This window comes from Misgurnus anguillicaudatus, chromosome 6 (assembly GCF_027580225.2).
Source record: "Misgurnus anguillicaudatus chromosome 6, ASM2758022v2, whole genome shotgun sequence".
In the NCBI taxonomy this organism is placed as follows: domain Eukaryota; kingdom Metazoa; phylum Chordata; class Actinopteri; order Cypriniformes; family Cobitidae; genus Misgurnus; species Misgurnus anguillicaudatus.
The window spans coordinates 4,242,176-4,257,904 of record NC_073342.2 but is presented as its reverse complement, the minus strand read 5'-3'; the positions used below and the strand labels follow the sequence as shown (position 1 = coordinate 4,257,904).

General features: G+C 37.2%; 1 protein-coding gene across 3 annotated transcripts in view; it reads left to right on the top strand.

Moving 5' to 3' along the window:
• Positions 1 to 15,729, top strand: part of wwp2 (WW domain containing E3 ubiquitin protein ligase 2) — a 42,965-nt gene that overhangs the window by 12,737 nt on the left and 14,499 nt on the right. For all 3 annotated transcript variants that reach the window (XM_073868382.1, XM_073868381.1, XM_055192554.2), the window contains exons 8-11: positions 1,596 to 1,782; positions 1,874 to 1,963; positions 2,335 to 2,509; positions 14,633 to 14,687. In XM_073868382.1, the coding sequence (XP_073724483.1) occupies positions 1,596 to 1,782; positions 1,874 to 1,963; positions 2,335 to 2,509; positions 14,633 to 14,687 (507 nt within the window). The remainder of the gene's footprint in view (positions 1 to 1,595; positions 1,783 to 1,873; positions 1,964 to 2,334; positions 2,510 to 14,632; positions 14,688 to 15,729) is intronic.

Here is a 15,729-nt window from a genome sequence, read left to right as displayed (position 1 = left end):
TAAGGGACAATAGTTAATGCAAAAGTAAATCATTAGGATTTGTTATTGAAAATATAGGGCTGTACATTTAAGTACTGTCAAATTAAAAATACAAACTTCAAATATTCTTTAAATACTTGAAAAAGAAAATGCACACTCAAATGCAAAATTTGTGCATTTTAAGTTTTATATTTTTTACCCAGCGCTGGATCGTATCAAGTCACACTAGCTGGGTTTCCATCAAAACATGAAGCAATTTTTTTTTTTTAATTCGCAAAAAGAAAGAAAAACAGATAAATGTGAATCAGGTGCGTTTCCATTGAGTTGTTTGAACGAATGATGGTGGTATTGCTAACCTAGTAACCAACTGTAAATAAAACAAAGCACGCTGAGAAAATTGAGACAGGACTGCATTTAGTTACGATTTGGCAAGTTATTAATTTATGAGCAGTGCAGCTTGTGATTGCCAAACTGAATGCTGTGCACAGAAAAAGAAATGCAGCATTTTTGATGCAGGCACTAGCAGCAAGGGCATTGCAATGACGTTGAGATCCATACATGGTAAAGACAACACAGCTGATACAGCTAGACGATCAGTCACGCGGGTTTAGTGTTCGCTATGTCAGAATTCTTCGGCAAATGCGTTTCCATCTCCCATTATTTGCATTTACTCTTTTTCGCACAAGTCAAAAACCACCTCAAACGAGCTTTTTTGCAAATTAAAAGGTTTTTATTTTTGTTAACATTACTTGTTACGATACTTCAAAATGCCCAAAAACGTAATTTCCCCAAATTCCCAAAACATGTTGCTGACTGTTTAGACATGACATGAATATACTTCTGTAAAAATATGCACATAGTTGGTTATCTAGACTGAGTTGCTGGGCGCGCTGCATGAAATAAATAAATACAGTAATGCCAAATTCACTTTATATAATGATCATGATTAGACCATGTGTCAGTTTGTGGAAGTTAATGGCGGTTAACATATAAAATTAATATGTCACGCTTAATTACTATTTTTTTACTGGTTTTAATGTCTTGCAACAAAAACAGAACATATATGTATATAAGAATGACTTTATTGAGCACTTAGTTGCATTAAAATATAGATATAATAGACGCAAAAGTGCCAACACTAGTCTGGCATAAAGTGCAAATGTGACGTAATGACGTCACAAATATGCTAATTGGTACATCAAGAATCAATTCAGAATCGAATCATGGGGGTCCAAACAATTTTCATTCCTAATATAAACTCGGCTACTCATACGTTTTAACGTTTAACGAAAATCCCGATCACAACAAAGCATCCCAAAATGAAGTGTGGTTTGTTTTTTAGCAAAAATGTATATAGGAAACACTGAAATACCAAGAATGGCTATTTTTGAATATAGATTAGAATGGAGTGCATAGACTGTAAAAAAGATTTGTCGGCCCAACCGAAAAAATTATAGTTTGGATAAATTCAAATATACTTCCTATTAGATTAATATGTAATATAGAATGGCACATCAAACATTTTATTGGTACATTTCAGTAGTGTTTTGTATTATTTAACATTCTCTGATTTGTAAGACAATTAATTATTAATAAATTCTTGTTGCTGTTTGCTGCTAAAGATGAGACGACCGCAAATGGGATAGACGGCAGTCGCTTGTCATGTCCTCCTCCGTCCTCACCATCACTGATCTCAAACCCCACCGACAGCACAGACCCGCCTCCAGCAACAGAGACTCCTTCTAGCACCGAACAAACCGGTACAACTACAGAGACGTGTGCCGCTGATGCTCTACCCACTGGGTATGTGAGAGAGAGAAAGGGTTGAAGAATATAGGTCTGGGTGCTTCAATCGACACACAAACATTATCAGTATGCCATTAATGTTTTTCAGGTGGGAACAGAGGATTCTGCCTCATGGCCGAGTTTACTACGTGGATCATAACACAAAGACCACCACATGGGAGAGACCCCTCCCACCAGGGTGTGTATCTGCCTTTTTAACACCACTTTTATTCACCTCCTGTGAGCCCCATATTTATCAAGTTAATGTCCAATTTTACCTGTTTACCCTTTTTACACTACCTATATGACATCACAATTGGTTTTAAAGTGGTTTTCTAAACTAGGCTTACGCCATATGAACTCTGGTATAAAAGCAATCCGTTTTCTCTTATCCAATAAATTAACCTATATATCTACTGGTGACAGTTTACATACTTGCATGCCTTCACTTGTTAAATGCATTTCTCATAACCACTTGATTGTCCAAAGGAAACATGTATGAATAGTTAAAATTGGCTTGGTTATTATAAGTGGATGTTAAATACTAACTCCCCTCTCTCTGTGTTGTAGTTGGGAGAAGCGTGTGGATCAGCGTGGTAGGTTTTACTACGTGGATCACAACACCAGAACCACCACATGGCAGCGACCCACAGCCGAGTCTGTGCGCAACTACGAGCAATGGCAGTCTCAGCGCAGTCAACTACAAGGGGCCATGCAGCAGTTCAACCAGAGATACCTCTACCAGGTAAATGCAATATCTAATATGACTAATGCTGCACTTATGCTTTGAGTTCAGTTTGATCTTTTGGGAAGCTGCGGTTGAGTGACCAGAGAGTGGGGCAGATACACAAGATGCATTATTATATTCACAAACAGCAAGGAAATGGGAACGTATTCACCTTTATTCAATCGTTTAAATGCAGCAGTCATGATAAACAGATGCAGTGCAGCCTTGAGACACACCAAAGACGTCACAGTTAAGACGGCCCTTTTAAAAGTGCTGTTCAAACAAAGCAGCACTATATTCCACAGTGACTATTTATGCTCAAGATGATGAAAGTTGTATAAACCAGAAACGGTTACAAAATAGTTTTTGCCATGCTCTCAGGGTTCATATTTTTTTGGCAGTAACCACTCTTTAACTGAGATCATTTTGCAAGTCGAGCCTCGGATGCGGAGCAGTTTTTGTGGCTTGTGGAGATGCAGCTTATAGACTCAAAGCAGTGTATGAAGTTATTTTAACTGTTTGGATGCTGCCTGAAGCTACAGTCATGCATGGTTGGTTTTGTTGGTTGCTAATACGTATTCCTTGTTCTGCTTACAAACTACTCTGAAGATGCAATTTCATGCTGACATCAAATCAGCGTTTACACTACTAAAATGGATGGAAAGAGTACATGCACCTCATTAAACATATGGGAATTACCTTAGAGACACCAAAACAAGTTTTAAAGGAATATTCCACTTTCATAAAAAAAATCCTGATCATTATGCACAGCCACGTCATCCAAGATGTTTATGTTTTTCTTTGTTCAGTCGAGAAGAAATTCACTTTTCTTTTTTTTTGTTGAGGAAAACATTGCAGGATTTTTCTCCGTTTTTTATTGGACCCCAACAGTTCATAGTTGCAAAACAGCTTTAAATAGCAGTTTTAATGTAGCTTCAGGGGGCTTATATAGCGAAATAATCGTCATCTGAATATTTTGATTAAATTTTTTCACAGAATAGTGCAGGGTTCACACCAGACGCGGTGGAGGCGGCAAGCGCAAGTGATTTACATGTTAAGTCAATGCAAAGACGCGATTAGGCATCCTGTGGCGCCTCCTGCGCGAATTGAGTGTGGCCGCGGGAAACGCGCAAGTTGAAAATTCGGAACTTTCCGCGCCGCATTAACCAATCAGGACTGTGCTGTAGTAGTGACGTGATTAGAGTAGTCGTGGAAGCCCCTCCCATGACACAAATTTCCGCTTGAATGGCTCAAATGACTAGAACTTCACGTGCGTTTTTTTATGCGCGAAGAAAGCGAGTAAACTCAAATGTTTAATCATCCAACTACACGTGAATAGCTCGTTTTTGCCGCCTCTACCGCGTTTGGTGTGAACGCAGCATTAAAGGTGCAGTGTGTCATTTTTAGAAGGATCTCTTGACAGAAATGCAAAATAATATACAAAACTATATTATTAGGGGTGTATAAAGACCTTTTTATAATGAATGGTTATGTGTTTATTACCTTAGAATGAGACGTTTTATCTACATACACAGAGGGTCCCCTTACACGGAGGTCGCCATTTTGTGCAGCCATGTTTCTACAGAAGCCCTTAACAGACAAACTTTTACACTAAGTTGTCTCCAATGATGACTTGTTTGTCCAGTGGTGGCTACTGTAGCTTCTCTATGCATTTCAAAAGGAAGAGGTGAGCAGTGGACTGAGCCTTTGGTTGCAATTCACAACCTCACCACTAGATGCCGCTAAAATTTACACACTGCACCTTTAAGTATATGCATTAAGTATAGGCGCGTTCCGCGCAAATTGAACATTGTCGCGGGAAACACACGAGTTGAAAAATCTGAACTTCGTCAGATTTCCGCACCGCATTAACTAATCAGGACCATGCTGTAGTAGTGACGTGATTACAAGAAGCAAGCGGAGTCTCAGCGTAGTCGCGGGAGCCCCTCCCCCTCGAATGACTAGAATTTCACGTGTTGTTTTCACGCGTGAATAAAGCGAGTAAACTCAAATGTTCAAGCCCTGAAAAGTGAAGCCAAAACGTCTCGATCGCCCCCCAGTGACTGGTCCCAGTATAGGTTATAAACCCCGCCTCCCACATGTTATTCAATGGGACTTGAGACCACATAAACAATATAATTACACTTCAATTATCTTTTTTCCGAAGCTGGTTTCTGTTATTTGTAGTTTTTATCACGCTGGTGTAAATTCAAGTGTTTGTTTTAAAAATAAGTTTGTTTTAGTTATTAATTTAATGCTATAAAAACGGTGGTGTCACATCATGATTGACAGCTGTGATATGCACATTCTGCGAGGGCGGGGCCTTGCTTTCGCGGCTTTACTTCCTGCTCACTACTGCGCAGGACTGGTCCCGAAATCGCTACTGCGCAGACTCAAGACCCAAGATGTCAGCGCCATATCGGGACACTGACGGCTTTACTTTTCAACAATGGAAGAGAGCGAACGGGTGTCGTCCATCTTTTTTACAGTCTATGGTCCAACTACGCACGAATAGCGTGTTTTTGCTGCCTCTACCGCGGCTGGTGTGAATGCACCATAAGAACTGATAAGAACTCTAACTACTCTAAAAATTTGTTAATACAATGTCATAGAGGTTTAAGCCATTATATTTATAATGTTTTTTTGTTGTTGTTGTAAATGATAATTTTGTGAAATGTATTTAGGTGATCAGCGTTTACTTACATGAACCCTGTTCAGCACATTTTATTGTATTTCTCTTCACAGTACTGACAATTTTTTAAGTAAAAACAGTTCTGTGTGTGTTTCTATGGAGAATCAAGTTCATAGTCAGTAATGAATTTTGTGTTATAATACCATTTATAACACTAAAATGTCCATACAACCATGTAAAGGAAGTAACAAACAGTAAATAAGATTTACATAATAGTAATAGACTTTACCTAAACAATAAAATAAATCTTACTTCTAAAATAAAAATAGTTAAGTGACATTTATTTAATTATTTACCAAATGTTTTATGTATTTAGAAGATTTGATTTGATTTTGGTAGGCAAGTTGTACTTAAAAAAACAGTAAATTTTACTTAGTTTGTGCAAATTTTTATGAAGATTTTACAAGTTGTTTTTTTCAGTGTATGCCATTTCACAAGTTGTTGTTTTTTCAGTGTATGTCAACACAAAGGTTTAGCTTTTTTTTAAAGTTATGGCTAACATCAAGAACAAAAGTAAAGAATGAATGGTAAAAGTGTTGGTTCTCACTGAAGAGATGCTTTCATTCTCACATGAGTCTCAAATGTGACACCTGATTCCAACATTACACGACGCAGCAGAGAGAATGAAAAACACTCCCTCGGCTTGCGTCATACAAACACACAGCACACTGAGCTTTTTGTGTGGTAATTGCAGCTCATTAGGAGCTCCTGAGCGACGCATGTATCATTAACTACCGTTTCCGGCCTTTAACCAAAATAAAACATTCATTCTCTGCTTACATACTCAAAACGAAACTTTAATCTAGATATATTTGTGAACATTAAACTGTTTTTCTTTCATGAAAATCATAAAAAAAGGTTATTAACTTATGAATAACAACTTATATGGAAAAAAACGATTCAGAACAGGTAAAAAACAATAACGTGACAACTTAAACAGCAGCATGAGTAAGCCATATTGCCAAGCCCAAATGGAATCTGCGCCCGCAGATTTCGGCGGAAAATTCTGCGGATTTAATGCCCGTCATTGACAAGCACACATATCCCGCGCTTGAGCGTGTTTGTGAGAAGTAATCTCATTGACGATAAGCACACATACATAGCCTATCTCGCGCGTTTGTGAGCCATCGTTGACAAGTAGCCTACATTATCTCTGCGCGTGCTGTTTGCTTGACTGTATTTAAGTATAGAGAGCACAAACCATTTGATACTTGAGATGAAATTAAACTTACCGCTAAGTTAAGCAGATCTCACTTGACTTTATTATCTTTATACATGCTAATTTCATAATGCGAACTTATTAACACAAGCTTTTTATTCTGCTATAATATTTAATACTATAAACAATAATATATGTCATTTTATATACAAACTATAATTCTATCTTGACATGCACATTAGGTTCATGTTGGTCCAATTTGATTCAGAGGACTCATTGGTTAGGTGTATTAATTTTCATTGTAAGAAAATAATTATTTTAGATGCAATTTTGTAATATTTACAGCTTAAATTCTCTAATATATGTAAAATCATTCCGCAGAATTTTTCAAACAATTTCCAAAAAAGTCTGCAAAAGCTGGAGCCACGTCTTCCCTTTCTTGCGCACAGTTGCCGTCGTCTGTCTCACTCTCAGCCTCCTTCCTATTACGAGGTGTTACAGTAAAAAATTACACCGGATGGTTTATTTATAGTTCGAATGAGGATATTTCACGTCATGTTCGAATGCATATTCGAATATCGAATAGAAAGTGACAGCCCTAATGGCTAGATGTGAGGTTTGCCGTGGGAAATATTAACGGCGAATTTTGATCGCAAAAACTTTATTGTATTGAAAAACACGTTTTTCTTACAATTTTCTATATCAGTGTTCCACAAAACAATAACAGCGCATGAGTTTAAAACAGCAGTAGGTTAAGGTTCACCAATTATTATGTGGACTATTCCTTTAAGACTAAATAGACTTCTTGTTAGTTATATGGTTTCGGAGTATTTCGTAATTGAAGAGCCATTACCCTGTTATTACTTTAATTCTCTTTAATGTCTCGGTTCTTATGTTATTGCTCCTTCTCTGACCCTGTTTTTCTGTCTCTTGTTTTTTGAGACTTGGTTTTGGTCTATGGGCCTTGTGGAGGGAATGAAGATGATGTCATGATCTGTTTCATTTTTTCTACCTTTTTTAGTCATAAAACCTCTTGAGGGTGGGGCAAAGAGAAACATACAAGCGAAACACATACCCGTTTATTGCACCTCCTGAATTTTTGACCAACTATAGCCCAACAAAGACACCCAAGGGGTTTTATATATGGACATGCGTTATATCGGATAAGCCTGATCCACAAGTATGCCGGATGTAATGGAGTGTTGGAAAAGAAATGATGGCAGAAAAGCCAAAGTGTGTGATGCCAGTTTTAGATTCTGCTTAGTCAGAGCTCTTGGCTCCAATTCTAGGAACTTCTTTAGTTTTGGGACATGAATGTAATGACAGGGTAGGGGCCTGTAGGAAAGATCATTTCAGAGCTTCAGAGTTCGTTCTTCCATTTTTTTTTGTTTCCTCAAGCTAGAGCCGTAGCATTTTAACCATTTTAAACCTGAAAATAAACAGATTATCTTTGTTTGTTTACCCATCTAAACCAGCTTAACATGTTCCTGTAGCTCAGTTGCGTTAGAGGCACAGGAAACACAAATACTGATTGTATACCTTTAATGCACTGCAAGTCAGTTTGGATTAAAGCGTCTGTCTAATGTATATTAATTTACGGCATTGTCTGAATTGAGTGTTGCTTAGTTTGGGGTGGGACTCTATGTTTGTTCAACCAATGGCAGACTGGGGGTGTGTTTGGGGAAAAGGTGTTTGGAAAGTCATTGTTTTTTTGCAGTTTTGTTTAGTAAGGCCATTGAAGGAGAGATTGAAGACGTGCTAATGTAATAAAGAAATGGGTTATGCTTTTTTTTAAGAAATAAAAAAGCATACAAAGGTATGTAGGCATACAAGTGTTAGTGGTTGGGCCAACTACCTTCTTCCCAATGTTCTCCACAATAATTATAAGGTCTCATTCACTTAGGATGCGTACGCATGAATTTGTTCGTGAAATGTGCATACGAGCGTTTTTACCAACTAATGATGATTCGACAAAAACTTTCATACTAAAATGTATTTTAAATGTAGGCAAACACTTAAGAACAACTTAGACCACACGTACGCAATAATCATGAACAAGGAAAAATATATAAAATTTGTAACACAGATATATATTATAGGGTTTCTTTTTTCTTGTTCATGATTATTGCGTATGTGTGGTCTAAGTAAGTTGTTCTTACGTTTTTGCATGAATTTAAAATTAGAGCCCGACCGATATGCGTTTTTTCGGGCCGATGCCGATACAGATATTAGGGAGTAAAAAAAGACTGATAACGATATATCGGCCGATATTCTTTATGTGTACATTACAAGCCCGTAGGCAGGGGGGGTTCGGGTGGTTCAAACGAACCCCCCCTCACTGCCAAAAGGTCCAGAATTTAAGTTGTTTTTTCGCTTGATTATTGTCATCATTGTTTAAATCAATGCTTGTGACAAATATTCTGGGTTCCTGTTTCAAATTAATTCGATAAATTATTGAAGCTGGACGCATGATTTCTGTCATTTTCTGAGGCTCGCTTTATTTGACTCAACGCTCAGCGCTCGTTTGACTTCTGGCTGCTCTGCGCAGACCGATCGGCATGTGACGTCTTAGCACCGCGAGACCGATTCAATAGCAAATGACTCAGTATGCTTTTAAATAGATCTCGCGGTAGTGTGGTGTCACAAGCCAACTGGTCTGAGCTGCATCCCATTAAGTAAGATAAAGTCAAAATTATTCCGAGATGACCAATAAAATCAGACCAGGCAGACAGAGGTGCAACACAGGGGTCAGATGCGCCTTTAGTGGAAGTGCAAGAAAGATGTAAGTAATCAAACGCTGACTATTATACAGCAGTTTAATGATGTGAAATATGAAACGCAGTGATTGTCAAGGTGACAAGACAAGAAACATTACTGCAGCTGAGCACATATGGGTGTCCAAATTTAATGCGCTGCTTTAACTTCAGTAACCTCCAGTAATTCACTTCCCATTATTCAGCGTGTTTATTAACAAAATTCAATGCCACTCTTTAATTCGATAAGATATCTTTTTTACTGTATGATTAGATTCACTTTGTTGTACTGAACTGCTGCGAAGCTTGAACTTGAAAACGCGACGCATCACGTGCGCGGTACAACGCTTCATCCACCGGTAATGTGCGTGCACGGAGTTTAAATGAGCCCATATTCATCTTTTGGCTTAAACATTTTATTGCATTCGGTCTTTAAGCCCAATAAACAGTACCTGTTGAAGTCATTAAAGTTAATTAAACAACAAAAGAAGAGAAAGTCACTCACTGGTCCTGACTGTAACCTATAGTGTTGAGCTCTGCTATTAAAAGTAAGTTTAAGGTTTGTCGTGGAATTTTGATTTTTCTGAACAACTTTTACTAAAGTTACTGCAGTTAACAAGAAGCCTTTTGCTTCATTAACAGACATTAAATCAGATGTGAGAAATTTAAAATTAAGGCTTGCATTATGTTTACATTTTACACAGTTAGTATAATGCATGCAGGGCAAGAAGAATATTTATCTAATGTGGGGTAACATGAAGTAATCGTAGATTCATTTATGCTTTTTTTAATAATTACAGTTTTCTTTCATGGGATAAGGACCCCCTAAAGTAGTCTCTGCCAACCCATTTATACAATTATAGTTTCCTGCATTACTGATGTTGTATTTAAGCATATCAAGTGTATAATAAGTGTGTGCATATTTTGAATTCATTTAAAAAACGAATTATTGATGGCCTTTAGATAATTCACTAAAATGATCCTATATTCAGTAAGCCTATGTTTACTTTACTGACAGCCCATTGTGCCCAGGATGGTAAAATAATTATTACTATGCATTCCTATAATGACCAACACAAATCTTCTGCATACTGACATGGTTTGAAATCTATATACACAACACCATGTGTTATTTGATTCTTTGGTTTTCTGATGTTTTTTGAAATTCATATATGTAGAGCAGAGAAATATTTTTTTCCTAGGGTGCATGCCCTAGAAAAATACATATATGGACCTCTGTATTTTTAAAATCCTGCGTATAGTCCTGCTTATAATTAAATACAAAAGGAGGTGAAAAACTGCAAAAAAGGTCCACTTTTTGAAAAAAGAACCCCCCCTTTCAATAAGCTGGCTACGGACCTGCATTATAGTTCAGTATATACTACAGTATATTATACTAAAGTACTGTACATAGAATACACTGTATACTTTAACATAATATACTATGAATAAATACAATGCAATGCAATGATCACTTACAAATGTGGTGATCACTCACAAATGTGGTGATCCAACACTTATATTGATGTGACAAAGATATGTACTATAGGCAAGAAGTTAACAATAAACTTTATTATCCAAAATTAGTCTGATATCAGTGCACTAAACAGTAAACTTGACCTATTATAAATAACTTTAAAACACAAAGAGAACAAAATACATAAAACTTGCATCATTTGCAGTTTTGACGAGAATAACGTTATAAAGAGAAACTTATGAAGTCACTGATTATTAGCTTTACAGTAAGTTGTGTACTTCACAAATTAGTTAGCCACTCACAGTTACGAAGACAATGCTTGACGGAGCACATACTAATGTACGCAATGTTTAATGTTGTGCTTGTGCACAACGTTTTTATAACACAAACCCAGGGTTCTGTGCAAACTTTAGACTTTTATAAAACTAAAGCGTCTTCGCTCCGCCTCTTTTATTTAGCAAGGGTGTAGAGTTGCGCGAGCTTATTGAATCAATTGCTCTGAAATGAGCATGTTACCTAACAACACAAGCAGCAGTAATCTCATATAGTGTTATATAAGTGCACGGCTGCGCGTAGTTTAAACGTGTCATTTCTCCGTCTCGCGTCATTTTTCCCGCTTGCGTTTTAACTCGCAAGTCGACAAAGAGACGGATTAAAAACACCAAATGTAAGCGGGAATGCGTCTCTCTTGTCCATTTATAATCCAATCGACCAAAGCGCGTCTTAATACCAGGTGTAAAAATGTTGTGAAGAAGACACTGCGTGACTGCAGCCACCTGAACTGAGAGACTGACTGAAGTGAAGGGGGTGGGGGATTGGCTGGTGTCACTACAGTGAGTGATCTGGGTCGCCATTAGCAACCAGTATGGCGCACTCTGCTGGACAAACAAGCACTTACATCTTTCAAATGCATTTAATGTGTTCTGTAACAAACGTTCATATCGGCGCATATCTGCGGCTTATACGCCGATACAGATATATCTGCGACATGCTCATATCGGCCGATAAAATCGGCAAAACGATAAATCGGTCGGGCTCTATTTAAAATAAATGTTAGTATGAAAGTTTTTGTTGATTTATGATTTGTTAGTTAAAACGTCTGTACGCACATTTCACAAACAAATTAATGCGTACGAATGGTTAGTGAATGAGACCCAACTTTTGGTTTTTTCGCACGGGATGAGTGGAATTTCTTTTTTGTCCAATGGTTTAACCTAGCAATAAACATTCAGAGCTGTTGCGCATCCCGATGTTAGCATTATGGTTGTTTGCGTTGCGTCAATTTTCTTAAAAAAATTATGATAATTAACCAACCATCATGTCATTCAAAATGTTGATGTCTTTCTTTGTTTAGTCGAGAAGAAATTATGTTTTTTGAGGAAAACATTACAGGATTTTTCTAATTTTAATGGACTTTAATGGACCCCAACACTTAACAGTTTTAATGCAGTTTCAAAGGACTCTAAACGATCCCAAACAAGGCATAAGCGTCTTATTTAGGGAAACGATTGTCATTTTTGGCAAGAAAAATAAAAATATGCACTTTTAATCTACAACTTCTCATCTTCCTCCGGCTGTGTGACAAGCCAGCGCGACCTTACGTAATTGCGTAATGATGACGAAAGGTCACGGTGTTACAAATATGAAACGCACATTTGCGGACCATTTTAAACAATTAACTGACACAAAGACATTAATTAGTATAATTCGACATATAACAACGTCGGAAAGCTCCTCTTTCTCCACACTTGTAAACACTGGGGCGGAGTTTTAATACGTCATCCTTGACCCTTTTGATGTGATGACGTTTTAAAGGAGGTTGCGCTGGCACGTCACAGGACCAGAGGAAGACGAGAAGTTGTGGTTTAAAAGTGCATATTTTTATAAACTGCAATTTTAAACGGCATTAAAACTGTTAAGTATTGGGGTCCATTAAAGTCCATTAAAATGAGAAAAATCCTGGAATGTTTTCCTTAAAAAACACAATTTCTTCTTGACTGAACAAAGAAAGACATCAACATTTTGGATGACATGTTGGTGAGTAATTTATCTAGATTTTTTTTTTTTAAGAAAATTGACTAACTGACGAGATAAAGAGTTAAAGTATTAAAAGAAAACGCTTCCGTGCCAATGACCAGTTTTTACGGCAATCCATATTCCGTTCTTTCATTTTATATATTTAATATATATATATATATATATATATATATGAAGACATTTTTTTGGAAGGCATTAAATGTTTGTGAAAAAATGCTGGCGCTGGTAACTAGAAAAAAAAATGCTTGCAGTGAAAGAGTTAAAGGGGCCATGGCATTAAAATCTGACCTTTTCCATGTGTAAGTGCTATGATTGGGTCCCCAGTGCTTCTATCAACCTAGAAAAAGTGAAAAAGATCAACCCAGTAACTTAGTTTTGGTAAACCATTATCTACAAGCACATGAAAAAACAGGTCGTTGAAATTTGGCTCTTCTTATGATGTCATAAGGAGCTCATATTATAATAATACAGCCCCTTAATCTGCACTATCCAATCACAGCACTGCCATTTAGTGCAGAGAAAAGTACAATTGAGTTTTAATTGCAACAAACTACCATCATTGTGATCAGTGTTTGAATTTCATCAGCTCATTTGCATTTTAAAGGACACACCCAAAACGGCACATTTTTGCACACACCTACAAAGTGGCAATTTTAACATGTATTAATAAATTGTTTATATGGTATTTTGAGCTAAACCTTCACATTTTTGCTCTGGGGACAACAAAGATTTATTTGACATCTTAAAAAATTCTTGTGCCGTGGCCCCTTTAATAAATGCATAGATAATGGCAAAACAATTGCATGGCAGTGCAAGTTATTTACGTTCACCTGTATATTGTGATCATTACACACAAGCATATCTGACTCTGCTCTTCCTGACAGAAGACGCAGGTTTACAAGGCACTTTTTCCTGTGTTTCTTCAAAATTTCCCCCAACTTTAGGTACAAAATTAAAACTCCTTGTGGTTTCTCGGTCTGATCAATTTAAGCAACCACAAATGACGCAAAACATTTACAAAATCTCTTCCCAGATTGACAAATATGTGCGTTTGTCTCACTCTTGACAGCAACACACACTCATGCTTGCTCTCTCTCTCTCTCTCTCTCTCTCTCTCTCTCTTTCTCTCTCTCTCTCTCTCTCTCTCTCTCTCTCTCGCACAAACTTACACAAACTGCATTAAAACAGCCAACTTTTGATTTAGTAACAGGAGCCTTTTACCATCTTAGCAAGATACTGCAAGCATGTAAAACTGGAACGAGGTTCTTATGAACTTTCTAATTCAGGCATTTTGCTTGAAAAAGTTTATTTTGGTTAACTAAATCAACTCTAAACCTTATACCACATTCATTGTATAACTTCACATACAGGCCCACAGAGAAGGTATTTTTCTGAATATAATGGTAGTTTTAACGCACACTTTAGAGCACACACACACAAGGGTGTATGTTTTCGGTGTACAAATAAATGAAATTTCCACGCGCCAGACCCACGTGTGTTTGCACGCAGAGTAAACGGCAGCAGTGGCGGCCGAATAAAGGTGCTTTTGTCTGATGGGCGGGGGTTGGGCCGTCTGGAGCGCTCATGAATGTTCGCCTCAGTCCACTCAGACATCGCGCCTCCCTGCGTACTTTCACAGCTCCTCTAGAAAAGGCCGGAGTGTTGGGTGCGGTCGGGAGGGGGTGGATGGAGACAGGGTGGGGCTTTCCAGCAGCCAGTGAGATCATTGAAATACTGTATGCGTGTGCGTGTGTCTTTTTTGCCCGCGGTAAGCGTGTAGTATTTGGACAGCGCTGGTGAAGGCGTTGGAGCACCAGTCTCTGTTCCAGGAGCAGGAGGCAAACTTTGGGATCGGTTTGGATCATCTCAGGGTCTGCTGTAGGTAGATGCCCATTCACAGCTTTGGGTTGGTTGGTCCTGCTGGTTATCGGTTAGGGAGTTTATCTGAAGTTATGGTGGGATAGGGTTTGTCAGGTAAGGAGCAGAAATCGTGTCCTAACCATATTGTGTATCTCTTTCACAGTCATCTGGTGGTGTGGTGGAGAATGACCCGCTTGGCGCTCTTCCTCCAGGCTGGGGTAAGTCTTCATTCATGTTTTATATACAGTTGTTCGTGCATCTAAAATTATTTATTTATACATTTATACATTTCTTAATGGATTATTGGTGTGGATCAGTTAATCGGTTATCGTTTTTATAGTATGTGCCGATAAACAGCATAGTTTGATGGGTATTTGGAATAGCACCCAAAATAAACGCTCGCCAAATGTAACAAAAAATATTAGTTTTCTCAATTCATGCACTTTTGACAGGTGTTGCAAAACATTCATTTTGGATTTTGTTGCTCATATACCAATTATGTTTGTTTTATAATTAAATTTTACATAATAATATAAATAAAATTAATTAATTAAAAAATAATTTTAATTTAATTTAAAAACTTAGATGAAAAGCAAAAATTTGTTAATTTGTAAAAAATATTAATTAGAAAAATATAATTTGTTGCGCAAAAAAAATCGTTGGTTGAGCTCTATTTAATAAAAATACATTTTCTCGAAATTAAATTGGAGTTTTTTTCATAAATATAATCGTAGCCTTAACGCACAATTTAAAGTACACACGCTAGCTGGATGTTTTCATGTATAAATAAATAAATAAATAAATCAAATTTAGTATAATGTGGCCTTTAAATTGCCTCTGTATAGCGGTAATGGAGCTTTACTGAGTAAGCAGCGCAAACGTACATAGGTTCCAACCCATGCGTAATTTTATAAAATGTATAGTTGACTTTGATAAAAGCATCTTCGAAATGTATAAATGTAAATGTAATTTAAAAATCAAACCTTACATAAAAAGTAATATACTTGAGCCAGTAATTGTTCTCTTTCTTGAGTATTGTGTCAAATACTGTAGACTGAAGAAATATGACATGGAGTTGATAAAGCTGTTTTATAGTGATTCAGTAAAAACGGCAAAAGCGTAAAAAAATAAAAGAAAGAGAAGTGCTGTGCGAGCGGTAATGTTAGGGGCTACTGTGTGCTCCTCAAACGACTGCTAATAAGAACAAGATGTTAGACAGAAAGGACTGAAACCACACCACATGCTAAATACAGAGGGGGT